The 27,968-nt window shown below is 38.4% G+C and overlaps 1 protein-coding gene across 3 annotated transcripts; it reads right to left on the reverse strand.

The window, feature by feature from the left end:
- Positions 1-276: 276 nt before the first annotated feature.
- LOC127427383 (serine/threonine-protein kinase BRSK2-like) lies at positions 277-27,854 on the reverse strand. 3 transcript variants are annotated; one of them, XM_051674974.1, is made up of 20 exons: positions 26,850-27,854; positions 26,663-26,757; positions 25,156-25,241; positions 24,921-25,061; positions 24,365-24,481; positions 23,458-23,491; positions 23,297-23,365; positions 22,722-22,868; positions 21,964-21,995; positions 18,495-18,659; positions 17,317-17,414; positions 11,464-11,614; positions 11,313-11,373; positions 8,513-9,089; positions 8,344-8,392; positions 7,944-8,051; positions 6,180-6,303; positions 4,976-5,183; positions 2,270-2,359; positions 277-2,179 (listed from the first exon to the last, which is right to left on the reverse strand). In XM_051674974.1, exons 1-20 carry the CDS (start codon positions 26,935-26,937, stop codon positions 2,007-2,009), a joined length of 2,613 nt encoding a protein of 870 aa, XP_051530934.1. In that variant the 5' UTR covers positions 26,938-27,854; the 3' UTR covers positions 277-2,006. The 3 variants fall into 3 exon arrangements, with proteins under 3 accessions (XP_051530934.1, XP_051530936.1, XP_051530935.1); XM_051674976.1 differs by lacking the exon at positions 7,944-8,051 and having other exon boundaries at positions 8,513-8,795; XM_051674975.1 differs by lacking the exon at positions 7,944-8,051.
- Positions 27,855-27,968: the final 114 nt, after the last annotated feature.

The following is a 27,968-nucleotide window of genomic DNA, read 5'->3' on the forward strand; positions in this document are numbered from 1 at the left end:
CATATCGCTGCTGACCGGAAGCATGATATAAAGTTTAAAAAAGTACTTAAATATTTATCTTTTTCACACCAAAGGCGATCGTGTCGCTTTAGAAGACATTAATTTAACCGCTGGTGTAGTATGGATGAAGTTGTCTGTAATTTTTGGAGCTTCCAAAGAGAAATTGCCTTTCACTTGCATTTTAAGAACCTACTGAGCTAATATATATTTGTTTTTTGTTCAAATGTATTCTGGTGAAGAAAGAAGTAATACACACCTGGGATGTCATGAGGGGGAGTAAATAATGATAGAATTTTCATTTTTGGGTGAAGTATCCCCTTAATTGGTGTAAACTGTATTCAGATAATATTTTTGACTAAACCTGATGCGCATTTTCAACAGTTTTTACAGTGTAAGTCCAAAATATGTTTATGACACAAGTCAAAAGACCTTATTTTTTCATGTCTTCTCAAGGAGAGAAAAATAAAATCTGCCTTTCCCACAGATTAAAAGGTTTGTTATTATCTTATTACCCCAAATTATTTAAGACCCTAAACATTCCATTATTTTTCAACACACAGATATTTACAACTACTGGCCACTCTTTTTCACTGTGCCAATCCCCATAAGTAATATGCAAATAAATCAATTAGTTTAAATAAATCAAAACTCACAAATAAAATATGACATTCACTTGGTTGTTGTCTTGCAGCAACAGATTGGGATGAATATCCTTTTCACATTTCCTTTTCCTAGATTTCCTAAATTTGAACTCTTGGCACCTTTTCTAGAGTCAAAAGTCATAAGAATTCTCCACCATTGTTCAGATGCACTCTCATACATTTGAGCTGCCAAAAGGGTGAATCACAGCCAGATTTAATGAGGTCTAAAACAGAAAGTGTTGTTTTACAATAAGAATTCCTCCTCTTGTCATTTGGTAGAGAAAGTTGCAGTGAGGGTTGATGAAATTTAGCATACAGCATTTATATGGGTAACAGGAACCTCAGTTTTGAAAATGAACTTGTCTATTAGTACTAATGACATAGGGCTGGTGAGCAACGATATTTATTTACTGTCATGAAATCAGTCTGTCTGCTAAAGGAGGTAATCGTGTTTTAAAAGATTCAGCATGTGCATCTTTGTTAAACTGAACCTTTTTTAGCTTATTGATATTTATTGCATATGTCTGAGCAGACTCGTGGTGCTGATAGCTTTTGGAGCTGGATCACATTTTGTTTTTTTACTTGAGCTGAATGATAAGGTTTAGGCTAAATTGGAATAACATCTCAGTTGCTATAATTACTCAGCTACTTAAAGGTGAAGTGTGTAATTTCCACGTCACCAAACGGAATTCCAAAAATAATGACCAAAAAAGGTTTTCCAAACACTGTGCCAGTCTTCCACTGGCTGGATAAACAAATAGGGTTGGTCAGAATACTCAAACAAACAGAGTGATGTTTTGATAGCGCCACAGTCTTTACACTTTTTGGGGAAATCACACTACCAATGGATTACTTATAGTTGTCTCTGCATATTAAGCAGGGATTCAAGTATTTTAACATCAGAAAAATTGCACACTTCATCTTTAAACAGATACAGAGCCTGTAAGAAACAAATAGTGTGCTACACCCGACTGGAACCATTAGTTTCACAAATGCACTTTACATCAAAATTACATTAGAGAACAGCATAAAATTAAAGCATTGTCCATGATGATAAACAGTTTAAATGAAACTATTTTTAGTTTGGAGGTGGTAGATCCCAAATAGGTCCATGTTGTGTTTGATTGTGTTGATGTTTAATAGAGATCATTCTTGCTTCATTGCACCCCATGTTCATCCACAATAAGTCAGCGCGCCCATGTGCATCAGTATTTGGTTTCATTAGACCTTCGAAAAGCTCCTCTTTAAAACACATTCTATTATCATGCTGTTCCGAGCTGAGAAGGCGACAAGGGGCATTTAGGTCTCATTTTGTGGCATGGCTCATATCTTAATGGTTTGCTGTTTATACACATTGTTCCTAACTCAGGGCTGTGACTGCGTTCCACTGGAGGAAAGTAGGCGGGTTCTCTCTTTGCCCGACCCCCTGCGCTGGAGTAAAACCCCGCCCTCTCCACGATCCACCCATTCACAGCGATCGGCCCTGCCTTCTGAGTTTTGTCTGGATGGTGTCCTAGGAGGGCGACAGTTCTTCTCATCTGATAAAGAGTTAGAAAAAAGCAAGGGACTATGGAAGTGTGGAAGCATGGTGAATAATTTAGGATTTGTGTCTTGTGGTGGGGTTTTACCTGAAAGAGTTTGTACCAAGGGCTGATCATGAGAACTGAGCAACTGAGCTTCAATCGTTTCAACAACTCTTCTAAACCTGCGACTTGGACCTAAAAACGTACAAATTGACACACGTTATGAAAAACCTTACTATATTTTTCTAGATAAATTCTCTCCACTTTGCAGAACTTGTGGATTTCTATTGTAATTGACAAATTCTTTCCCCATTCCTCACCAGTGATCAAATTTCCTTTCTTCTCCAATTTTTCTTTAACATATAATCAGTGTTTGGTAGTAATAGACAAAAATCACAAGTAGCCTACTTGTAGGGAAATAAAATCAAGTACTTGTAATAAGACTACATTACATTTCTTAATGAGCATAATCAGTTTACAGTTACTTTTTATGGATTACATTTCGATTACATTACCTAACAGTCTTGACTTTAAAGACCCCATTTCCACCAGGTATTAACACGCATCTTGGGTGATCGGATTTCGAGGGGAGGGTCTCTGGTTTCATGACAATATGCATCAATGACTATGTCAGTGTGTTACTACATGATAATAAATGGCAAAAAAAGTAATAAAAGACAAAGAAAGCGACGATAAAACTGGTGCGCTGTTTAATTAAGCACCATCGCAACATTACGAGCAGAATTCTCAGTTATTTTAGTGGATTACTTGTATTAAACAAGCTTCAGATGTTTGTGTTTCTCATCTGTGTCCCTGCATGTATCAGAGACACTGAAGATCTGTGACGTTCTTGTGCTTGTGTATGTATCTGCTTTTTCAAATTTTCCGATCGGAAGGTTATTTCCTTTCAAATATTTGATTGACAGGTGAGTGGTTGTGCTTCACTACTGTCCGGGATGCATTTAGGACAGATGAGCATTTACACCTCAAAGCAATGTGTCCACATTTGCTTTTATGACTACCTCCGAATTTGTTTTTTGTGATCTGATCACAAAATGTTTTTCACCCTATTTACACCTGTATTTAAATTAAAGGGATAGTTCACCCAAAAATTTAAATTCTCTTAGCGTTTACTCACCCTCATGGTGAGAAACAGAACAATATTTAAGTCCTTTTTTACTCTAAATCACGACTTAAACTTCCACTTTCAGATGTGAAAGTGAAACTAAACAGGCACCACATGTAACTTTCAGATGTAAAAGTGAAAGTGGAGATTTACAGTAAAAAAAAGGACTTAACTTTTGATCTGTTTCTCACCCACATTATATCGCTATAATATATGGATTTAACCACCGGAGCATTATGGTTTACTTCTGTTTCCTTTACGTGATTTTTGGAGCTACAAAGGTCTGATCACCATTCACTTGCATTGTATGGACCTACAAAGCTGAAATATTCTTCTAAAAATCTTGGTTTGTGTTCTGCTGAAGAAAGAAAGTCATACACATCTGGGATGGCATGAGAGTGAGTAAATGATGAGATAATTTTCATGAACTATCCCTACATCGCTGACCACTTGTGATCGGATCACCCGAAACACATCTTTATATCAGGTGCAAACAGGATCAAAGAATCCCCTAAAAGGGTGGGGACTGTTGTTTGATGTTTACTTATGTTTAATGAAAGTACACATTACACCATGCAATAAGTCATCCAAAAGTAATAAAATAAGATTACCTAGAAAAGTGTAATCTAAAATATTAATTTTCTGATTACATTAGTGTAATTTTTAATCTGTACGAGATTACATTTTAGAAGTATAGTAATCTACCCAAGACTGCTTAAAACACAATATATTATACATTCAAAACTGTGGAATACATCTTTCTATAAAAATGTGAAATAATTTGAAATGCCTTTTCTAACCCAGATCGAAATTTATCATCTGTTCTATTTAAGACAGTCAGTTTTAAATGCACAAACATCTCTTTTAAACAAAGTTGTTTACTGCCTGCTCTCCTCGGGCAGTAATAGTTCATCGTTGATTGTCCTGGGCAAATAGCACTGATTTTTGTGAATAAGGTGCAATCTGTAAGACTAATTTACATTGATAGGAGCCGTGTTTGTGCTGAAAAGACTGATCACACTATGAATTCGGTGACAGGAGGCCAAAAGTTTTGCTGCCGATTACCAAAATGCAAACCACAGCCCTCCAGCGGCTGAAGCTGGAAGTATTGTTGAGGTGAATTGTCCACAGGATGGAACCAAAAGCGAGTTGTATTTTTAGTTGTAAATGGTGCAATACAGTCAACAGGAATGCATATGCTTATTAACCCTGCCCCAAACCTCAACCCTAAACCTAACCATCAGTGGAGTAAAAATGATCATTTTAGTATCGCGCTCACCATTGTTTATGTGAAAGTGATTACTTCCTGGTTTCCACTGCACCAGAACCCGTGTCTCGGAGATAATAGTAGTGTCACAGCAAAATGTTTTCACACTTGGATTGATGCAAATTTGTCTGATAGGGGATGGTGCTTGACAGTAATTCGGCAGAATGGGTCGATTTCAGGGTACATGAACATTCGGAAGTAGCATGTCGATTTCCCGCGTGACCACATTGGAAAAGAATGACAACGACTCTATACATATGGCGTAGCGCTTTACCAGATAGTGCCTGGTTAAACTGGATTGTGTGTGGTTAGTGATAAAGATGCAGGATTTTGCACTGAATTATCATGCACGAAATGTGCCACAACTGTTTACTTCAAAAGATAGCACAGCCAACACTGGCTTCAGCATTTATCTTACCTGATATAAGGCTAAAATTAACACTGTAGATTCCAAAATCCTTCTGTCCTTCCCTCTGTCTCTCCCTCTCCCGCTCTCTGTCCCCCTCAGAGAACGAGATGTCTACCTGGAATTTGACAGGTTTCTGGAAGACGGATGGACCACCAGAAGACTTGTACTCTGCACGGAAACTCGTCTGAGAAATTACGCTGTGACTGAGGGAGGGGATCTGAATACAAGACAAGAGCAATATAACAGTGCAATGTAGTAAAATGAATTCAACTAGTGGCATGACTGTCTATGTGAATGAGTTAATACCATAAAAATACCATAAAATAGCTACAAATGTGTGCAGATTTTGTGATCAGAATTCTGTCTTTCCAAAAATAATAACTACTGATAATTTCACAAACAAAACTCCAATAACAAAGAAGAATATTTGCCTACAGTTGTTTGTGGATATCTATTTAATTTGCTACTTAGTGCCTAAAACAAAACTCTAAATATCTTGCAAACGTAATATTTTTAACGAATATATTTCAAAGATGCCACTAACCAGACAAACTAACCAAAAAACCAAATCCAGCAATTAATCCTTCCTAAGAAGCACTTATTATATCTATTTAAAGGTGGTCAGCGGTTTAGGCTCTGGGCTACTGACCAGAAGGTTGGGGGTTCAAGCCCCAGCACTGCCAAGATGCCACTGTTGGGCCTTTGAGCAAGGCCCTTGACCCCATCTGCCATATCATGGCTGACCCTGCGCTCTGACCCCAGCTTAGCTGGGTTATGTGAAAAAAAGAATTTCACTGTATAATGTGTGACAAAAATATAGGCTTCTTCTTAAAGTCTTGTAAACAAGACTTCTATTTGACTAATAACAAAAGCCAGCCAATCAGACTAGAACCAGACCGATTGCACTGTGAATTCGGCAACAGTTAGTCGAAAGTTTTGCTGCTGAAATCGGTCAGTGCTTACCAAAATTCGAACCACTGCCCCCCAACTGTATGGGCATGTGTGAGGTTCAGATACTGGGAGAAATGGTCACAACGTGGCACCAAAAGCTAGTTGCATTTTTAGTTGTAAATGATGTCAAATTAACTCTACCCCCTAACTTCAACCCTAAACCTAACTGTAAGTGGAGAAAAAATTTAATTTTAAGGAGAAAATGCAACCTCCGCTTCAACATCTGAACAATTACATTGCACAAATCAAGGGGTGCACTCACAGAGAGAAATGCATGGACGATGTCAGCTTTGATGGAACTAAGTGGTTTGTCTCTGATGACCACAAAAATCTGCTCTTCTTTCTCCAGACTGATGAAATTCCCAAACCAAGACCTCTTAGCCAGTCTGCAGGACCACAAACACAGACAGACAGACAGACAGACAGACAGACAGACAGACACTCTGATAAACTATATGACTATGAGGCAAAGCATATTAAAGAACTAGATTTCCATTTCCAGAAGGAAATACCAGTGCTTGCAAGACAGCTAGAATAGTATTACAAATTTAGGTAATCTTAGGTTTCAGGGTTTGGTTCAGTGTAAGCACGCATCTTGTTTTCATTCAGCTTGGCATGAGAGTCACTGTCCAGGGAAAAGGTGGCTATAAATGGCTAAACATATTGAAGGATGACAAGACCAAACACAAATCAGTATACAAATAGATGTAAAAAAAAACAAAAAAAACACCAATCATAATTAAGTATTCAAATATTATGGTAACATCATTAATGCATAATTTTATCAATGAAAGTCATTAACTGCATCCAAGTCATTTACTCTGCACTATTCTACGCCATTTTGTTACATAAGTAGTGTCAGTATTGTGTTCACACTGAAAACGCAATGAAGAGTATATGAGAACCCGGGTGATGTACTTGTTGAACAGAAAAATAGAGAGTGAAATTTTGGATACTACAATACATGTGACAACTAGCAAAACTTCTGTGAAGACAGCACCTTGCGAATGTGAGTTGAATGTTTTACCATCTCCCCACAATGTGCGAATATGTACACTATTTGAGATATAAGTGTTGGACTGATGTTGGCTAACGTGTTAAAGCCAGCGACTACACATTGCAAGAATTTGAAACATCATTTGCGGCAGCTGAAAAAAGGCAAATGCTTCCATGTAATAAAAACAGTTAAGGCCCCAGCATACTTCCTTTGATATCAAACGGGTGTGACGTCATTTAGAACAAAATCTGGACAAAATGAACGTGTTTTTGAGTTCGTTTTGGTGATTCATAACAGCTCGCCAACTTTTAGGAAAACTTCTTACCAGCTGCTTAATACCTTCTTACTGTCATTGGTCCATGTCATCAGTAGATGTGACCTGGAGCTCCACCTACTTTGAGGCCAACAGCTAATTCCAGTTAAATTGTTCTGTCAGTTAAGATCAATGAACATGAACACACCGGAGTGTGGAGTTATTAGTGAGCTGGTGCAAACTTACCTATATCTGTATAATTGTTCGCGTAAAGACATTTTCCAAGACCATGTCATGCAATTTTTTATTTTTGTTTAATTAGTCTACAAAAGGAATCAAATCTAGTCAAATACTCTTAAGTGCCCATTCACTCTTTGCTTTCTATGCTGCCTCACTCATGTGCCTTCTGTAACGAAAGCCATTCACATATCTGTCCAAAGTGAGATATGCCTCTTATCGTCATTCTTTTGTCTGTATTCTATCTATTAACACTCTTTTATACACCCATCTTTGCAGTAGTATCAGTGTCATCATAAATTACAATAACAGAGTGTAACCAGTGCATATTATTGATATGTATAGCGTGTTAGCTCATTAGCTCCATGAATTCAGAATGTAAACAAGAGTTTACACATTATTTACTGCATACATTATTTTTAATATTCATCGAGTAGTTAAAGCAGCTTCTTTTACTGATCTTGAGTGAATTCTACTCATAGAATGAGGCATGAAGTCATTGATAGCACATCTGAATATCATATTAGCTGATTTTTTACATGTAGTCCAGTGCGTCCTCATATTTAAAGGCTCCAGCGGTGTGGCCGGTGTCTGAATGTTCGCAAACAGTATGTCGTTGCTCAGCTGTTTCGAACTTCTTTTTGGCTCTGAGTGAAGAACGAAGACGGTTTGAGATGATACTACACATAGTACACAGTGTATAGTGCATCATTTGGGACACTGCTTAAGAGATTTGTCAACTTTAATCTAACATTTTCGAAAATGTATAACGTTTATTAAAAAAAATAGGTGGCACACATAAGGCTGAAATTTTCTAAAAGTTTGATAATTAGGGTTTGTTTGGAACAAACCGTAACCAAAATGTTTGAGGAACATCAATACAGTGCTGCCTTGCAAGCTATAAGACACCATTTTTTGTAAATTTGGCACGTTACTTACTCTGGACTTGATTCTGGAGTTAAACTGGACATGTCCTCTGAAGTTGGCACTATTGGAGTGGGTAAAGCAAGATTTACACCTATAAGACTGAATGCATCCATACACTGACAATAATAATCCTTACAATTCAATAATTAGACAACTCTACAGAAAAGATACTGTGGCCCACCCTGCAACTTGCGCCGATGGAATCGCGGTGACCCCAGAAGGTTGTTCTTCAATGAGTTAAGGCGTGTCCTCCAATGGGCCGAGCTACTGGCAGCCATGCCCCCACCTCCTCCCGGACTAGAGGGTGGGGTCAAGGAGAGTGAGCTGATGCCCACACCTCCTCCCTCAACTCGGGAGGAAGAAGAGGAAGAGGAGGAGGAACAGGGTTGGGTAGCAGTGGGGGGGTGGGGGTGATGCACAGGGGTACCCAGGGGGGTAGGCAGGGGAGAGCCCTGAGGGGTTACCTGAGACATGGGATACAAGCTTTTAGTCACTGACTTCAGCACTGCAGACGGAGAAGCAAAGAACAGGAAGCGGGGAAAGGGTGACAAGAGCGGGGAAGGGGAGGGAGAGTGAGAGGTGGAGGCGGGCAGGGGGAGGGACTTCATGGACTGCAGTTGGGGGCGGTCAAGGGGAGTTTTGTATGGAAGCGTCTGAGTTTTGGGTTCATGCAATCGATTGGGGCGAAGGGTGGTGCTGCCGCTTCCTGCTCTGGTGGCTGCAGTGACCTCTGATTTGCTGAATGTAAAGACGGGGCTCTGATTGGATGGAGAGAAGAAGCGGGATGGAAGAGTGAAGGGCATGGCAGATGGAGAGAGAAATACAAGTGAAAATGAGCAATGGCAGGTGATAAAGCCTTTAGTGCATAATTACACTGACGTGCACAGAACTGGGGCAGCAGGGGCGCACTTTCGTTTTGAACGAGCTTTCGAGTGGCATCACCTCCCGCAGGAGTGCCCTTCAAGGAAGCAAAAAATGCAGTTTTGAATTCGCCCCAGAATATCGAAATGCTGTTACCTCAGACGAGTAACAGGTCAGATAAAAAGTCCACTCCATTGTATTGTGTTGTAAGTTCATCTAAAGAATAATACTCGATTGCTACCGCATTTCCAACATTGCATACCTCTAGTGTAGACAGATTTATTAATTATAATGGGAGCAAACGCGTCACTTTCAGTGATATAAATTCAATCCGTCTTTTATAGAATATTGACATAAACTGAAAGAGCTGTCAGGTTCAGCCAAAGCCAGTTTGGTTTTGTTGAAACTAATAATCCATTAGACTAATCACTTTCAGAAAAATACCATTAGGTAACCACAGTACTGCAGCTCCCTATACGGATATTACGCAGTCTGCATAGGGCACCAACTCCCTAGGGGGGCACCAGAAACTCCACTGTAAGTCATTAATAACTTCTTAACTGTTCATGCATCTAAAAATATTGATATTTTTGGCATGTTAACTGACAAATACAAAAGTTATTTTTTAATTCATATTTAATTAACAATTTACTCTTTCAAGCCCTATTTAGACTAATGTGTGCATGAACTTTTGCTCTAGCCACATCCCCTTTAGACAGTAGTACCTTTGATTTAGTTTATTTGTAATGTTTGTTACATCTGTCATGTCTGTTTTGTACAGGAATGTGAGACACAAAAATGTGTGTGTGAGAGTATGGGAAAAAGTCTAAAATGTAAGTAAAGCGTTTATAAGAAAAAATATAATTCATAGATGTACAAAAATAATCCACAAAATATCATGTGTAAAGCCGCAGTTGATGCCATATTCAAAACTGACCCGCGAACGCAGAAGATGTAACAATGTTTTTTAAATGGTTATATCTCTTAAACAATTTTATTTTAAAAATCTGTTTCACACATATATATATTATGTGTATTATGATAGTCATGACAAAGTCACAAAGTTTGGTTCCTGTTAGGGTTGCCACTCGTCCCGTAAAATACGGGAAAGCCCCATATTTAAAGTAATATAATGCATCCTGTATCGAATCAATACGGGACGCGATTTGTCCCGTATTTAAGCTGGTCAGATGGTGTCACAGTGTAATCGTTCCAGATTGCTAATTTTACATTGATATAAGTTGGAAAATTTGCCTACGGTGGGTAAGGGACCGTCTGAAAAGTCCACAAATTGTACTAAAACTGTGGATTTCTTTCTATACAAATGTTCAATAAGATCAAACAATGTATGAATACAATCACTGAGTCATAAATACAAGACAAGAGCCATGATTCCCCCCCACCACCTCTTCTTCTGATTATCTACCTCTTCTGGGTCAAAAATGACACGAACACATTAGGAGGGTTAAACCGGCACCTCTTTAACTGATTTTTCCAGTGATTTTCAGGTGTGAGCTTAATTTACATAGTGCACATTAGCGTCTGCCATTGGGAGGTTGTTAATCACTTGATCGTTGGGACTCCCTGCTGGGTTAATGGCTTCAAATACTGAAAAAAACACATCAGGCTTGCTTGAAAAAATCATTCTGTCACCAGGGCTCTTGTGTTCTCATCAAGTGACCAACGTGCTTCTTCTTTTACTGAAGAACTAGCAAGATGTCAAGCTGAACTGAATGTTTTCATCGCACTCAGCTGCATATCATCACAAATGCATATTGTAATCCGTAGTGGTTCCGATACCAATCATTTTTCCTTTCTTTTTCCAACACTGAATTTACATCAGAAAGTGGAGCCTCAAAAAAAAAAAAAAAAAAAAATGTACGTTAAAAACAAACCCCTCAAAATGGTAAAACTTACACTACAAAAAAAGATTCATTCTGATTGGATGAGTCGTATTTGAAGCCATTGTAAAAAAAAAAAAAACAAAACAAAAAAAAAACATAGCTAGTGATATCAACCAAAAATGGAAAGTGAATGAGGGTGGGTAAATAATGACAGAATTTTCATTTTTGGGTAAACTATCCCTTTAATAAGAAAAAAAAAGGCAAACAGACACTTACCCTGGGACTACTTAGAGGACTAGAAGACAGACCAGTTGACGCTCCACTAACAGATCGAGATCTGTGCATGAGTGAGATCAGGTCAAGAGTCTGTAGTAGTAACATGAACAAAGTTCCATAGAAATGTGCATATGTTTGTCTGCATGAGTACCTTTGGCTGTGAGAGGAGGTGTCCAATGCTCTGCGTGAGGGTGTGGGAGAGCCCTGCTCCGTTACACTCAACACCTCCAGACTCTTCCTCTCTGGCCGACAACGGCCATGGCGGCTTAACATGGGTGAGTCTATGCGCTTCCGTGGAGGGTCTATATACGAAACAAACCAGCACACTGAGTATGTATGCATGGAGGCTATTTGTGTTTAAGTGAGGCTGTTTTCACACTTGTTGGTTGGATTGCTTGGTCCGAACCCGAGATCGATTCCACCCCCTCCCCTTGCCCTGCTATTCCTTTTCACATTGTATTTTTGGGTCTGAACCTTGGTACGTTTGCACCATCAATGTGAGTACTAGCGGCAGCTGTTTACGACTGTTACAAGGCAACAACAAAGGACGAGAAGATGCCTGTTTCACTGTTTTATAGATCCCTTTGGATTTACAACCAAAATTTTACATGCACTTCAGCAGTTGCGTCTGACTGCTGTGAATGCATTTCAAGAGATGCAAAGAATGTGAGCTGCTCGCCAAATGCAAAGATGCAAATTATACATCATTAATTGCGGTTCACTTTCAGATAGCGTTCATGTCAAATGCAAACCCTAAGGATTTCACATTAACTGTACCCCAGACCAACTTGTCAAGTGGACATGGGTGCGTTTCGTTGGTGCACACTTAAGTTCAGAAAACCACCCAGAGAACACAAAATATTTGCTCAGAGGTTGCTCTTTTAAAGCTCAGAAGTTCTCAGTTATGCTTCATTAAAATATCAACTTTGTCTTTGATGTTTCTTCTAAAATACTCTCAGAGGAATACAAATAGAAACAACTGGGACAAAAACTGCATACAGTTGCCACCCCTTGAGTTGCGAGTTCGAATCCAGGGCGTGCTGAGTGACTCCAGCCAGGTCTCCTAAGCAACCAAATTGGCCCGGTTGCTAGGGAGGGTAGAGTCACATGGGGTAACCTCCTCGTGGTCGCTATAATGTGGTTCGCTCTCGGTGGGGCCCTTGGTAAGCTGAGCGTGGATGCCGCGGTGGATGGCGTGAAGCCTCCACACGCGCTATGTCACCATGGCAACGCGCTCAACAAGCCAAGTGATAAGATGCGCGGGTTGACGGTCTCAGACACGGAGGCAACTGGGATTCGTCCTCCGCCACCCGGATTGAGGCGAGTCACTACATGACCACGATGACTTAAAATTGGGCAGAAAAAGGAAAAAAATAAAAATAAAAATTGCATACAGTAAGTGTATATAGCAGAGATGGGGACTCAAGTTAGAGACTCGGACTTGAGTCGCACTCGAGTCGCATTTTAATAGACTTCAGACTCGACCTAAAATGACTTCAGACTTGACCCGATACAAAGGACTCTTAACTACTAATATCTTAAAGGAAGGAATTTAAAGGAATTTGTGTTTTATTTGTATGGTTTTATTGCATCTTCGTCACATTTCCCTGTGTGTCACGATCGATCGGACCCTTGTCATAGAATTCGATGATGTATTTCCGCGTAAACCCCAAAATGTGATAAGAGTCCCATTAAACTTGACGGCACCTGCCGTGCCATTTGTGATCACATTTGGTTGTGCCCTCAGAAGCAGAAACTTCAGGAAGAACACATTCTCAAAGGTTAGTCATTAATTAATGCACAAAGCTAGCTAATATTGCACTGTCGCAAACACTGGGTAGTGTAGCTACATAGCTCATTAGGATCACCGACCAGAGGTTGCGTCTATTTAAACCTAGCTCTTCATTTAATCAGTGTTTTCGTAGGACAAATGCTGCCTCCTCTCTCTCTCTCTCTCTCTCTCTCTGTGTGTGCACCTGTTTGTCACTATACACTGCAAAATTTTCCGTGTAATGTCTAAAAGTTGATTTTGAGGCAATTTGATCTAATTTTTTTATATTTTTTAAAATGTTGCAAATGTATGTAGCTAATGAAAATCCCTGAAATTAACACATTTCTTTTGATACAAAATGCTTATTTATCATTTTCAGTTTTGTTTAAGGTCATTAAATCAAACATATTTCAATAACTGTCCAATAAGTGTAAGGATAGTATTTGGGGTAAAAAGGCCCCCTGTTGCAGGGGCTAAAGGCCCCTTTTAAACTCATTGTTTTTTTCAAAGTGGGGTGCATAGATTTGTTTTGAAAAATGTTCAAAGTGAGCTCACATTGACTCATCCAATCATAACAGAGATTAGTTTGTTTATAGAATACTTGAGATGTAATAGACCCTTTTCACAGACTGAGATGACACGTTTCTGCCTTATTTATTAAATCTTGCAATTTTTTTATATTATACATATACACAAATATTGAGTGTAAATTAATAACATTATGCTTATTGTTATATTACCCTGGAATTAGTTTTAAAAAATGAATTACCACAGCTGCAAGGGGGTTTCTATTACAGCTGCTGAGAGAGTGACAGTAAATTTGGCATCATTTCCCACATTACTGTCTTAATCCACCGCTCTCTATTTTTTTCCTCTTCTGGAAAGTCATTCAAATGTAAGAGTGGAGTTTTTCTTTTGGTCTTGGAGCAAATTGGTAAGTGAAAATAATATTTGCTGTGATCTCCCATTCACCGCTGTCGCAGATTACCCTGCAAACGTTTACTTCCGTGTTCCAAAACTCGGAGTGTGAAAAAGGTCTATAAAATGCCAAATGTGTTTGAAATTAACAGGAAATGGTTGACTTTTTCTGAAGTAGTTATTTTGAGTAAGCATCATCTTAATTTTTTACTCAAAAAAGCATCTTGGTGTCTCAAAACTATTTGCATTAGTTGACAAATTTTGCACTATAACGATTGCCCATAAATCTACACAATATCACTTTAAACCCCCTAGGGGCCTTTGACCCTGAGTGAGGGAGCCTTTTACCCCAAGTGTGAGGTAAAAGGCTCCCTCACCACCTTTTTTTTTTTTCAACTGAATTTTAGTAGAAACAGCCTTCTGTTATTATTTCTTTTCACACAAATTATGTTGCTCTACCAATATTCAATAAAAATAAATCCATTTTTTAACCTTGCTACATTTTGTGACCAGAGAAAAGCTACATTTCCTTAAGGGGAGCCTTTAGCCCCGTTGTACCCAATATATATATATTAATATTAAATATATATATTTTCTGAGCACAGTTTGAGACATTGTTGAGATCTCTTCTGAAAATCTTCTGAGAACATGTGAGTTTACTGGCTCATTTACTCCAAAGAAACATCTGAAAAGTAGGAGACTCTGACTGCTCTCCGTGTAATCTCACTGTTGTGATTGAGAAACAATTGAGACATTAAAGGGATAGTTCACCCAAAAATTCTCTCATCATTTACTCACCCTCATGCCATCCCAGATGTGTATGACTTTCTTTCTTCTGTAGAACACAAATAATGATTTTTAGAAGAATATCTCAGCTCTGTAGGTCCATACGATGCAAGTGAATGGTGACCAAAACTTTGAAGCTCCAAAAATGCACATAAAGGCAGCATAAAAATAATTCACACAACTCCAGTGGTTAAATCAATTTCTTCAGAAGCAATATGATGTGTGTGTGAGAAACAGACCAATATTTAAGTCCTTTTTTATTATCAATCACCATTTTCATTTTCACTTTCACATTCTTCTTTTGTTTTGGCGATTCACATTCTTTGTGCATATCTCCACCTACTGGGCATAGAGCAGAATTTATAGTAAAAAAATATTTAAATATTGATTTTCTCACCCACACCTACTATATAGCTTCTGGAGATTTACAGGTGCATCTCAATAAATTAGAATGTTGTGGAAAAGTTCATTTATTTCAGTAATTCAACTCAAATTGTGAAACTCGTGTATTAAATAAATTCAATGCACACAGACTGAAGTAGTTTAAGTCTTTGGTTCTTTTAATTGTGATGATTTTGGCTCACATTTAACAAAAACCCACCAATTCACTATCTCAAAAAATTAGAATATGGTGACATGCCAATCAGCTAATCAACTCAAAACACCTGCAAAGGTTTCCTGAGCCTTCAAAATGGTCTCTCAGTTTGGTTCACTAGGCTACACAATCATGGGGAAGACTGCTGATCTGACAGTTGTCCAGAAGACAATCATTGACACCCTTCACAAGGAGGGTAAGCCACAAACATTCATTGCCAAAGAAGCTGGCTGTTCACAGAGTGCTGTATCCAAGCATGTTAACAGAAAGTTGAGTGGAAGGAAAAAGTGTGGAAGAAAAAGATGCACAACCAACCGAGAGAACCGCAGCCTTACGATTGTCAAGCAAAATCGATTCAAGAATTTGGGTGAACTTCACAAGGAATGGACTGAGGCTGGGGTCAAGGCATCAAGAGCCACCACACACAGACATGTCAAGGAATTTGGCTACAGTTGTCGTATTCCTCTTGTTAAGCCACTCCTGAACCACAGACAACATCAGAGGCGTCTTACCTGGGCTAAGGAGAAGAAGAACTGGACTGTTGCCAAGTGTTCCAAATTCCTCTTTTCAGATAAGAGCAAGTTTTGTATTTCATTTGGAAACCAAGGTCCTAGAGTCTGGAGGAAGGGTGGAGAAGCTCATAGCCCAAGTTGCTTGAAGTCCAGTGTTAAGTTTCCACAGTCTGTGATGATTTGGGGTGCAATGTCATCTGCTGGTGTTGGTCCATTGTGTTTTTTGAAAACCAAAGTCACTGCACTCGTTTACCAAGAAATTTTGGAGCACTTCATGCTTCCTTCTGCTGACCAGCTTTTTAAAGATGCTGATTTCATTTTCCAGCAGGATTTGGCACCTGCCCACACTGCCAAAAGCACCAAAAGTTGGTTAAATGACCATGGTGTTGGTGTGCTTGACTGGCCAGCAAACTCACCAGACCTGAACCCCATAGAGAATCTATGGGGTATTGTCAAGAGGAAAATGAGAAACAAGAGACCAAAAAATGCAGATGAGCTGAAGGCCACTGTCAAAGAAACCTGGGCTTCCATACCACCTCAGCAGTGCCACAAACTGATCACCTCCATGCCACGCCGAATTGAGGCAGTAATTAAAGCAAAAGGAGCCCCTACCAAGTATTGAGTACATATACAGTAAATGAACATACTTTCCAGAAGGCCAACAATTCACTAAAAATGTTTTTTTTATTGGTCTTATGATGTATTCTAATTTTTTGAGATAGTGAATTGGTGGGTTTTTGTTAAATGTGAGCCAAAATCATCACAATTCAAAGAACCAAAGACTTAAACTACTTCAGTATGTGTGCATTGAATTTATTTAATACACAAGTTTCACAATTTGAGTTGAATTACTTAAATAAATGAACTTTTCCACGACATTCTAATTTATTGAGATGCACCTGTATATTTAACAACTGAAGTCTTATGGATTAATTTTATGTTTCCATTATTTGCTTTTTTGAGCTTCAAAATTCTGGTCACCATTCACTTGCATTGTGAGGACCTACAGAGCTGAGATATTCTTCTAAAAATCTTTGTTAGTGTTCAGAAGAAGAAAGAAAGTCTTACACATCTGGGATGGCATGAGGGTGAGTAACTGATGAGATTTTAGGTGTGAAACTTTCCCTTTAATCAGATTTTTTCTTTTCTATGTGCACTTTCACACCAGTCAAAGGAAACAAACTCTGATTCAAACGGACCCGGATCTGCACCAAAATCTCTAGTGTGAAAGCACTCTATGTAATAGCTAACTCAAAACTCTTGCCCAAACAATGCTCCTCATCTCCAATCAATTTTCTAGACCAAGAAATAGTAACTGACAGAGACTGACCGCTAGCTGCAGAACTGTCAAAAACAGAGGAGATTCTGGAAGCCACAAGCTGTAGGGTTGTGTTAATGGACACTTCAGGGAAAGACACATACCAACATTGTTTCTGGGAGGAAGATCCTCATCCTCATAGCTGGGATAGCGCTCTTTCCTATCCAGCAGGAGATAATAGATCATCTTCTCCTGGTTATCTCTGAGAGAGAATGACAAACAATGTTACAGAGTAAATAGATTTTCGTAATTTCCAAAGAAAATTTGAGTGGTGCTTCCTCATGCAAAACTTGCCGCCATGATCCTAGAGTGTTGTGGATGGTTGCAACGGTGTTGCAGTTTAGTTGTTTAGGTGTTTTGTGGTTTTAAGCATGTTGCTATGCGGTTGTTAGGGTTCTGGGCGGTAGCTAGGCCTAATTCAAACGAGCCAACCCCATAAGTTGAACCTTCCTTCAATTTAAGTCTATGGGCTTCTTTCACTTGTTTGGTCACTAAGAAAAGTAATAGCACACCTGTCTTTAACATTCTTGTCTCAAACATGCAGGACAATTAACGTGCCAAAATTTAATATTAAAGAGTTAATATTAGATTACCCAAAAATTTAAATTCTCTCATCATTTACTCACCCTCATGCCATCTCAGATGTGTATGACTTTCTTTCTTCTGCTGAACACAAACAAAGATTTTGAGAAGAATATTTCAGCTCTGTAGATCCTCACAATGCAAGTGAATGGTGACCAGAACTTCAAAGCTCCAAAAAGCACATAAAGGCAGCATAAAAGTAATCCATATGACTCCAGTCCACTGAAATAAAGTTTTCAGAAGCGATATGATAGGTGTGGGTGAGAAACAGAACAATATTTATGTCCTTTTTAACAGTAAATTCTACTCCCTGCCCATTAGGTGGTGATGTGCATGAAGAACGCGAGTCACCAAAAACTAATGAAGAAGAATGTGAAAGTGGAGTAAAAAAAGGACTTAAATATTGATTGTTCTTTCACCCACACCTATCATATCGCTTCTGAAGACATGGATTAAACCAGTGGAGTCATATGGTTACTATTATACTGCCTTTATGTCCTTTTTGGAGCTTCAAAATTCTGGTCACCATTCACTTGTATTGTATGGACCTACAGTGCTGAGATATTCTTCTAAAAATATGTGTTCTGCAGAAGAAATACAGTCATAGATATCTGAGATGGCATGAGGGTGAGTAAATGATGAGAAATTTTTCTTTGAGTGGCAGTGAGATGATTATAAAAAACACAAACACTTCACTTACCCTTCACACTGCAGGTCTTGGGTGAGTTTAACCCTGTCCCTGAAACACCCCAGAGAATACATGCTGCCCAACACATCTGGGTCCAGCTCTGTGAGAGACATGATCCTTCCCATGCACACACGCCTCGGGGGCGGCTGCTCCAGACATGACTCATTACGGCCAGTTCTATATCACAGACAAATAAATTTAATATTTCAATATAAATAGAATTAGAGGGCCTGGGTAGCTCAGCAAGTAAAGACGTTGACTACAACCCCTGGAGTTGCGAGTTCGAATCCAGGGTGTGCTGAGTGACTCCAGCCAGGTCTCCTAAGCAACCAAATTGGCCCGGTTGCTAGGGAGGGTAGAGTCACATGGGGTAACCTCCTCGTGGTTGCTATAATGTGGTTCGCTCTTGGTGTGGCGCGTGGTGAGTTGTGCGTGGATGCCGCAGAGAATAGCGTGAAGCCTCCACACGTGCCATGTCTCCGCGGTAACGCGCTCAACAAGCCACATGATAAGATGCATGGATTGACAGTCTCAGACGCGGAGGCAACTGAGATTTGTCCTCCGCCACCCGGATTGAGTCACTATGCCACCACGAGGACTTAGAGCACCCTGGGCATTCCAAATTGGGGAGAAAAAAAGGGAGAGAAAAAAATAAACATATATATATATATATATATATATATATATATATATATATATATATATATATATATATATATATATATATATATTTATAAATCGAATTATATTACATTTATTTGTTATTATTATTTTATTTATGCATTTGGCAGATGCTTTTATCCAAAGCAACTTACAGTGTACTTATTACAGGGACAATACCCCTGGAGCAACCTGGAGTTAATTACCTTGCTCAAGGACACAATGGTGGTGGCTGTGGGGATTGAACCAGCAACCAGATTACCAGTTATATGCTTTAGCCCACTACGCCACCACTCATTACATTACATCATATTAATGTGTTATTTTGGTACGATTAATTAAAAAATGCGTCAAACTACTTCTCACAATTACCAGTAATTATGGCCCCAGACCGTATTAACGTAATAAGGAATATTCCTACCATTGGAACAATTCAAGCTTGAAGTACTTCCTGTTTTCAGCAGGGGGCAGTAAGTGAAACTCCAGCTGTATAGTCAATGCACAGCTATACAGAACAAACCATACTCAGGCTTGCTTGACACTTGTTCTTGCGTTCAAACACAGCTGGACAGAGCGCAATTCCGAATGCAGGGATGTCAAGACGTGTTTTTCTAAGTTGTGGTGTTTGGTGTTTATGGCGTGATGCAACCGAAGCACTCTAAAAGCATCCGTCTGATGCAGGTGTACATTGATGCATCCTTAGAAAAACCCTTATAATAAATAATAAATAACTGATGAATTGTAAAATGGATTGCTGTGGACTGTAGGCCGATGATAGGCTTATGTTCAATAATATGGAAAAAATAATATTGCCTTCTAAAGCCACTTTTTGTCTTATCGGTGTTTTTCCTGTCTGTCACAGAAATGTAAAGCATTTTAATTATCTAAAAATTATTATAATATATATATATTATTTATTTTTTATTTTTTTATATAATAATATATAGACTGCTGGCCAAAAGTTTGGAATAATGTACAGATTTTGCTCTTATGGAAAGAAATTGGTACTTTTATTCACCAAAGTGGCATTCAACTCACAAAGTATAGTCAGGACATTAATAATATGAAAAATGTTCAGAACTTCTTAAACTACTTCAAAGAGTTCTCATAAAAAAATCCTCCATGTGCAGCAATGACAGCTTTGCAGATCCTTGTCATTCTAGCTGTCAGTTTGTCAGATACTCAGGTGGCATTTCACCTCACACTTCCTGTAGCACTTGCCATAGATGTGTCTGTCTTGTCGTGCACTTCTCACGCACCTTACTGTCTAGCTGATCCCACAAAAGCTCAATGGGGTTAAGATCCATAACACTCTTTTCCAATTATCTGTTGTCCAATGTCTGTGTTTCTTTGCCCACTCTAACCTTTTCTTTTTGTTTTTCTGTTTCAAAAGTGGCTTTTTCTTTGCAATTCTTCCCATAAGGCCTGCACCCCTGAGTCTTCTCTTTACTGTTGTACGTGAAATTGGTGTTGAGCGGGTAGAATTCAATGAAGCTGTCAGCTGAGGACATGTGAGGCGTCTATTTCTCAAACTAGAGACTCTGATGTACTTATCCTCTTGTTTAGTTGTACATCTGGCCTACCACATCTCTTTCTGAGCCAGTTGTCCTTTGTCTTTGAAGACTGTAGTGTACACTTTTGAATAAAATCTTCAGTTTTTTGGCAATTTCAAGCATTGTATAGCCTTCATTCCTCAAAACAATGATTGACTGATGAGTTTCTAGAGAAAGCTGTTTATTTTTTGCCATTTTTGACCTAATATTGACCTTAAGACATGCCAGTCATACTGTGGTAACTCAAAAACAAACACAAATACAATGTTAATGATTTTCTAGTACCAAATTATCAATTTAGTATGATTACTCAAGGATAAGGTGTTGGAGTGATGACTGCTGGAAATGGGGCCTGTCTAGATTTGATCAAAAATTACTTTTTTCAAATAGTGATGGTGCTGTTTTTCACATCAGTAATGTCCTGACTATACTTTGTGATCAGTTGAATGCCACTTTGGTGAATTAAAGTACCAATTTCCTTCCGAAACAGCAAAATCTGTACAATATTCCAAACTTCTGGCCACCAATGTATATATATATATATATATATATATATATATATATATATATATATATATACTTATATTTTTTTTTAAATAACTATTTATAATTATTTAATCATTATATATTAAATTATTGTTATTTTAGGGGCTTTCTCAGCAAATATTCATATATGCGATTAATTGCAATTAATTATTCGCCTATTATTAACTTTTTCATCGTTTGACAGTCCTAATTATACTATATTATATTATATTATAATTTATTATTATAAATAATGCAGGGTTCCCACACTTTTTTTGACCCATGAATTTCCATGACATTTCCAGTTATTTCTGATTACTAGTTAAGGATTTTTAAAAACATTTTAGATTCAGACTGATTCCCAAATAAATCATTCAGACCATTTTGTTAACCAGTTTGACTGAATCATTGAAAAGAACTGACTTCAAAAGAACGATTTCCTCACAAATGGAACATTACTATGGCTTGCGAGATAGTTTTGCTCTACGCAAGAGCAATATCTAGCCAATGTAGTATTTTAGAGCAGGGCAGAACTATAAAATGTAAATTCATGTTTACAATTTACATGGCTTCCTAAGATTTGTATTCATTTTAATGACGTTTCCAAGCTTGTAAAAACAATAATAATTTAAATTCCCTGATTTTTCCAGGTTTTCCATGACTGTGGGAATCCTGATAATGTGACTCCACTGGATCCCTGTAGATTGACTAGAATGACTCAGATATAAGTAATCAGTACTTACTGATACCAGGCATGCTTCTGAATGGCCTCTAGCTGCAGGGGAAGGACAGCAGAAGGTGCGATTAGAAGATTGTGTTTACAGGCAGATGGCGCTATTACTCAAGGTGATCTAAACAGGCAAATGCTGAGGAACAGGAATACTTCATGGGCATTTGCTCATCTAACCACCTGTTTAACAACCATTTTGCAATAATACATTAATTAGAACTGCCTTTTGGGTATACATCTGCACATTCATACATGTCAATGGTCTAATAATAATGTAATAATTTGCTCTGCCTCAAAATAAATCTCATTTTCTACTGATGTCATCTAGCCTGTGTGGCTACCAGATAATGTCAACAAATAGCCAAATAGCTATTTGGGTATTATTTTAGGCAAACTTGCATTCAGGTCTGCCTGCATGCTGCTATGTAACCCCCACTTTTCACAATCTAATCAATTACTGATGCATAAAATCAAGTCCTGCTCTACATTTTATTCTCGAATATGGTGTTTCACTTTGAAAATGGAAAAATGGTTTGCTAATGTCGTTACAATGTTTGGAAAAAAGATGCAATCACATTCGATCTAATATCTCTTTTTGTGCTGCACGGATGAAAGTAAGTCAAATTAGTGTAAGTTAATGACGACTTAATTTTCATTTTTGGGTGAACTATCTCTTTAAATCTTTAACTCCTTAAGTTTGTTTTCTGGGCTGGCCAAATTAAATGTTCAGCTGTAAGGATACCAACAACGTGCACCACACTGCTTGCTCACCGTGAGTCTCTTTTCAGGGTTGACCTCAATCATGCCCCGCAGCAGAGCCTGGCAGTCGGGTGGGATGAACTGGGGCATGTGGAACTCTCCACTCTTCACCTTCTCCAGCAGCTGTCGCAGGTTATCGTGGTCGAAGGGCAGCGCTCCCTGGTTACAGCAGACAGCAGAAGTCCCAGATACACATAGACACAGATTGTACTGACATGCAAGGAGAGTTTCAGTTTGCTTATAAGCCTGTGAGCTAAACATGAGTAATAAGTGATAAGTGGGGAAAATTAAATGCTCTCAGACAAGCAGAGGAAAAAGGAGAGAGAAACGAATCCCTGCTGCTTTGCTGATCTTGGCTGGTCTCTAAAGCTTGTCTGGTTTGCTGGTTTTAGAGGGATTTTGGTCACTTGTCAACTGGTCCGGCTAGGAGACAATCTAGCCAATCAGCTAAACCAGCGAAATACCAGCTAGGCCAGGCTGGGAGACCAACTAGACCAGTTTAAACCAGCTATGACCGGCATCTTAGGCTGCATTAAGCTATTTTTTTCAGCAGAGAGAAAGACACTAAAGCAGAACTATTTTCTCACCACTAGCAGAGCAAAAAGAATGACTCCACAGCTCCACACGTCCGCCCGTCGTCCATCATATTTCTCACCCTACAGCCAAAGACAGTTGTAAGGTCAAAGGTACATATTAAGATACAATGCTATTATACCTGTAGGTAACTCTATTGAATTTATGGACGTACCCTGATAACCTCTGGACAAGCATAATGTGGAGATCTGCAACATTGTGGAGAAACAGAGTATGGAACAGAGTGAGAAAGTATGGAGCTGAATTAAAAACAGCAAACAGTCTCAATTTTAACATAGAAATAAATGAGATTATGTCTTTGTGGTATTTATTTAAAGGCACAGGCAAGTGTAAATAGCAACAAAAAGAATCTTTAGTGTTAGATACTCTTTGTACCCCTAATTAAATACTAACATACAGTTTAGGGGCATCACTACAGCATGTTTATTGTTGTGTTTAGTCCCACAGACACCCTACACCTACCCCTAAACCTAACCCTAATCTTCCCTTACAAAAATGAACCATGGTTTTACTGCAGTAACCATAGTATGACTACAGTATTTTGTAGTTAAAATCACAGTAACCACAAAATTAAACATGGTTACTATAAATGCCATCGATTGAGCTTAACTTGTATTGAACCTGGAATATTTCTTTAAGGAGCTATTTCTACCTAACCAGATCCTTAAAACTGGATGATTCAGTGATGTTAAATTATATTTTTGACTTAGGTCAAACCGGTTCATTTAGAGCTTACCACATGAAGCAAATTATTTATGTTTCTATCGTAATAGAAAGAGTATTATTGTATGCTATTCTGAACATAACGTAAAGTTAGTCGATTGCCTCTGTTTGCTGGGCAGTGATATGGTGAACAGGTGTTTTACGTCATAACTGTTACTATATTTAGCGCAGCTGGAACAGTAGGACCATAACAATTATTTTTATTAAATAACAACATATCTTTGCAAAACAGGCTTATTCAAACAGAACAGCTTGAAGAGCAATACTGCAACCATTATGCAACAACCATTAAAAACCACACACACACACACACACACACACACACACACAGTACTCACCCACAGCTTGTCTCTAACATACTGTCTCCCACCTGTAGTGAGGCCATGCCAAAGTCTGCAATTCTGATATTGTTCCTCTCATCCAGCAGGAGGTTTTCTGGCTTCAGGTCTCTATGGCTACAAGAGCACAGAGGACAATCATTTACCTCCAGAGAAAATATAATGTCAAGAAAATACTGTTCAGGATATGAGAAACAAAACATTAATTGATGGTACTGTTATACACCTGTAACTACTCAATTTAGACATTTGTTGAGAGCTAGAACTACCAAGGATGAAAATATGAGTGACTACTAAAAACTCTTGTCTATCAGCCATGTTAAACAAAACAATAACTGTGTTAGTATTTCACCATCATATACTGTAGTAGCAGCAGCTAAAATATAAAAATAATTCCATTGGTGTTATTTCATATTTGTAATGATTTTCTATTATTCTGAAACGTGAAAAATGGCAATAATAAAGAACGAGTTTAGGTGTGTCCAAACTTTTAACTCTTAGTGTATGCATTTCTATTGCTTTATGTATGTACAGTACATGAACATCTGTGTCTTACCAAATGGAGTGACTGTGACAGAAGTCCAAAGCAGATATGATTTGTCTGAAGAACTTTCTCGCCTCTTTAGGCGTCAGTCTGCCCTTCTTCACCAAATAGTCAAAGAGCTCTCCACCTGATACATGCTCCAACACCAAATATCTGAAAGAAATGTTTAAGAAGGTGAAAATGAGCAGGAAAGACTTGAGTATAGCGTGAAGTCTATACTTCTTAATGTAAATGTTTTCTGGCTCACAGGTATTTGTTGTTCTCATAAACATCATGAAGTTTCAACACATGTGGATGCTCGATCAGTTTTAAAATGGCAATCTCTCTTTCCACCTGGATGAACAAGAAAAGCAAAAGAATACATTCATCATTTTTGCTTTATAAATAGCAAATGCTGTACTAAACACAATACAAACACACAAAACATTCTTATTAGAGGTCGGCTGATATATCGGTTTTACCGATTAATCGGTGCCGATAGTTGCTTTTAGGATGCCGATAGTTGCCGATAGGTTTTTTTTTTTTTTTTTTTTTTATTCCTCCGTGTTCCTAAGTGGCCAAAACCCTTCATCTGGTTAATATATAGGCTGTTCACCATCACTGTTTATGGACTAATTCACAATTATTAATGCAAAATGTTATTTCAAAATACATGACAATTGATAAGCAGTTGCTGATGATCTACTATTGGTTAATGATGACCTACTGTTGGTTAATTACTGCTCATAAAGTATTTATTAGCCCATATATCACTGTTTACTTTATAGTGATTCTACTGTAATGCATTGTAGATGATTCGTAAAAGTGCATGTTTTGTTTCCCTGTTGTGTCTGTGTGAGCTGGAAGCACATATATGTCAAAATAAGAGTCCCTTGTGTATTTCGGGGTTGTTCATAGTTAAATGCCCAGTGTTATGCACCAGTTTTGGTTGCACAATAAACTGCATCTGGGATTTTGTTCATTTTGGACTCTCGTTGCCTCTATGTCTGTGACTGTCATAGTAAGGAAAGACTAAGAACAATTTTTAAAGTCAGCACGAATTTAAAATTGGCCCCATTTATTTTCTTAATGCATGTTACTGGTCTTATTGTGAATTTACGGCAATACAGTATAATACTATAAATCCTCATTGAGTGGTTAAAACAGCTTTTTTTATTGATCTTGTGAAAATTCTGCTCTTAGAATGAGACATGAAGTCATTGATAACACGTTATAATGTCATATTAGCTGATTTTTTTTACATGTAGTCTTGAGCATCCTCATATTTACAGTAAATGCTCCATAAGCAGCGTGGCCGGTGTCTGAATGTTCGCAAACAGTATACTATTGCTCAGCTGTTTCAAACTTCTTTTTGGCTCCGAACGAAGAAGCACTTCACCCGTGAGTGTGCCAGAACCTTTAAAAAAATAACTTTTAATAATGCAACCTAACGCATTCAGGTTGATTTAGTCACATTAAATCATATTTGCTCACTTAAATTAAGCCAGTTATTTAGATGCTATCACATAAAGCACATTTTTTAGGTTAACTGACAAAACATTTCTTACGCTGTAAAAAGTGGTAACCTGAAATGATTACCTTAATGAGCTATTTCTACTTGATCTAACCCTTAAAATGAGTTTTGTTGGTGTATTTGGGTTGTTTCAGACATGTAAAGTAATATTTATGACTTGAATCAGATTTAGATGTTACCACATAAGCACATTTTTAGGTTCACGCTTTTTGCAGTGTGCAGAGTATTACTCCTTATTTACCTTCATCAGCACAGACTCTGAGAGCTTTTCTCTGTTGACTATTTTGATGGCTACTTTTTGACCAGTGATGCAATGAATCCCCAGCTTCACCAGACCTATAGACATTGCAGACATTTACAAAACAATTCAATGGTGATGTATGTTTTTATGCCATCAGATGTTGTGATTAACGAAAATGTCTTCTTACCTGTCTGGCCTTTCCCGAGGGTCTTCTCCAGTCGATATGGCCCTACATACTGAACTACCTGAATCACTGACAGTTCTTTAGATGACATAGTGGCTTCTAGGTCCTGTTAAACTCGCTACTGCATGCAATATTACAACAGCGTACCTTTGAGTTCTTTAGTGAGTTGTGATTTTCTAAAATAGTCTCCCAGGGGTCTACAAAAACCTAGAAATATATCCATACTGAGATTGGGATTCCCTAAAATCTGTCTCAGCAGCAGTCATGCGGGTCCAGTCATTATTCTGAAATCTTTGAGCCTTGTTTCAAATCAGATCTCGCAGAAGCATGTAAGTGAAAGGAAAATGTGGAAATGAGGAAATTGCAGGTCCATCGAAGCAACCTAATTCACTGCTTTGCCAATCAAAGTCACCCTTCTCAATAACATCATGCAAGTGATCTCAGTAATCGATCACATTTTTCATTCCCAGTGCATGCCTTCCAGAGAGCCAGGCGCAGTATCAATAAGCTCCTGATGGTACTGACTACCAAAGTTTTTAGATGCATCTACCACCTGGCATCATGACCTCATCTCATTTACAAACGCCTTCTAAGTGTATAATAAATACAAGCTGTCCCAAGCCTTCAATACAATTGTGCTAGGCCTAAATCACGGGTAAGGGACTCTGAATCTCACCACGTAATCTTAAACAAACAGGTAAATCTGTTCCCTTAGGCTACATTCAGTAAGACTATCATATGGATCCAGCAGGTTTAGACGCAGATGTGGTGTCACTGCAAGCTGCAGCATCCTCATCCTCTCCTCTCCTCCGCCGTGTCCTCTCTCTCTCTCTCTCTCTCTCTCTCTCTCTCACCGGTCCCGCACGCGTTCGCATTCGACCATGACTTTGTCAAAGTACTGTATATTTTTGGATGATAAACTGTAGGTTCCACTCAAAACAAAGATCTCTTGCATATGACAGCTTCCGTCTTCACGGTATATTTGTGTCGCTCCGGTAGATCTTTATTTTCTCCGTTCTGGTTCCACGCATCAGCATCCGGGTTCCACACCCTCCTCCTCCTTCTCATCATCATCATCATCATCAACATCATCTCTCTCTCTCTCTCTCTCTCTCTATCTTT

The sequence above is a fragment of the Myxocyprinus asiaticus genome, chromosome 36 (assembly GCF_019703515.2).
Source record: "Myxocyprinus asiaticus isolate MX2 ecotype Aquarium Trade chromosome 36, UBuf_Myxa_2, whole genome shotgun sequence".
Classification (NCBI taxonomy): domain Eukaryota; kingdom Metazoa; phylum Chordata; class Actinopteri; order Cypriniformes; family Catostomidae; genus Myxocyprinus; species Myxocyprinus asiaticus.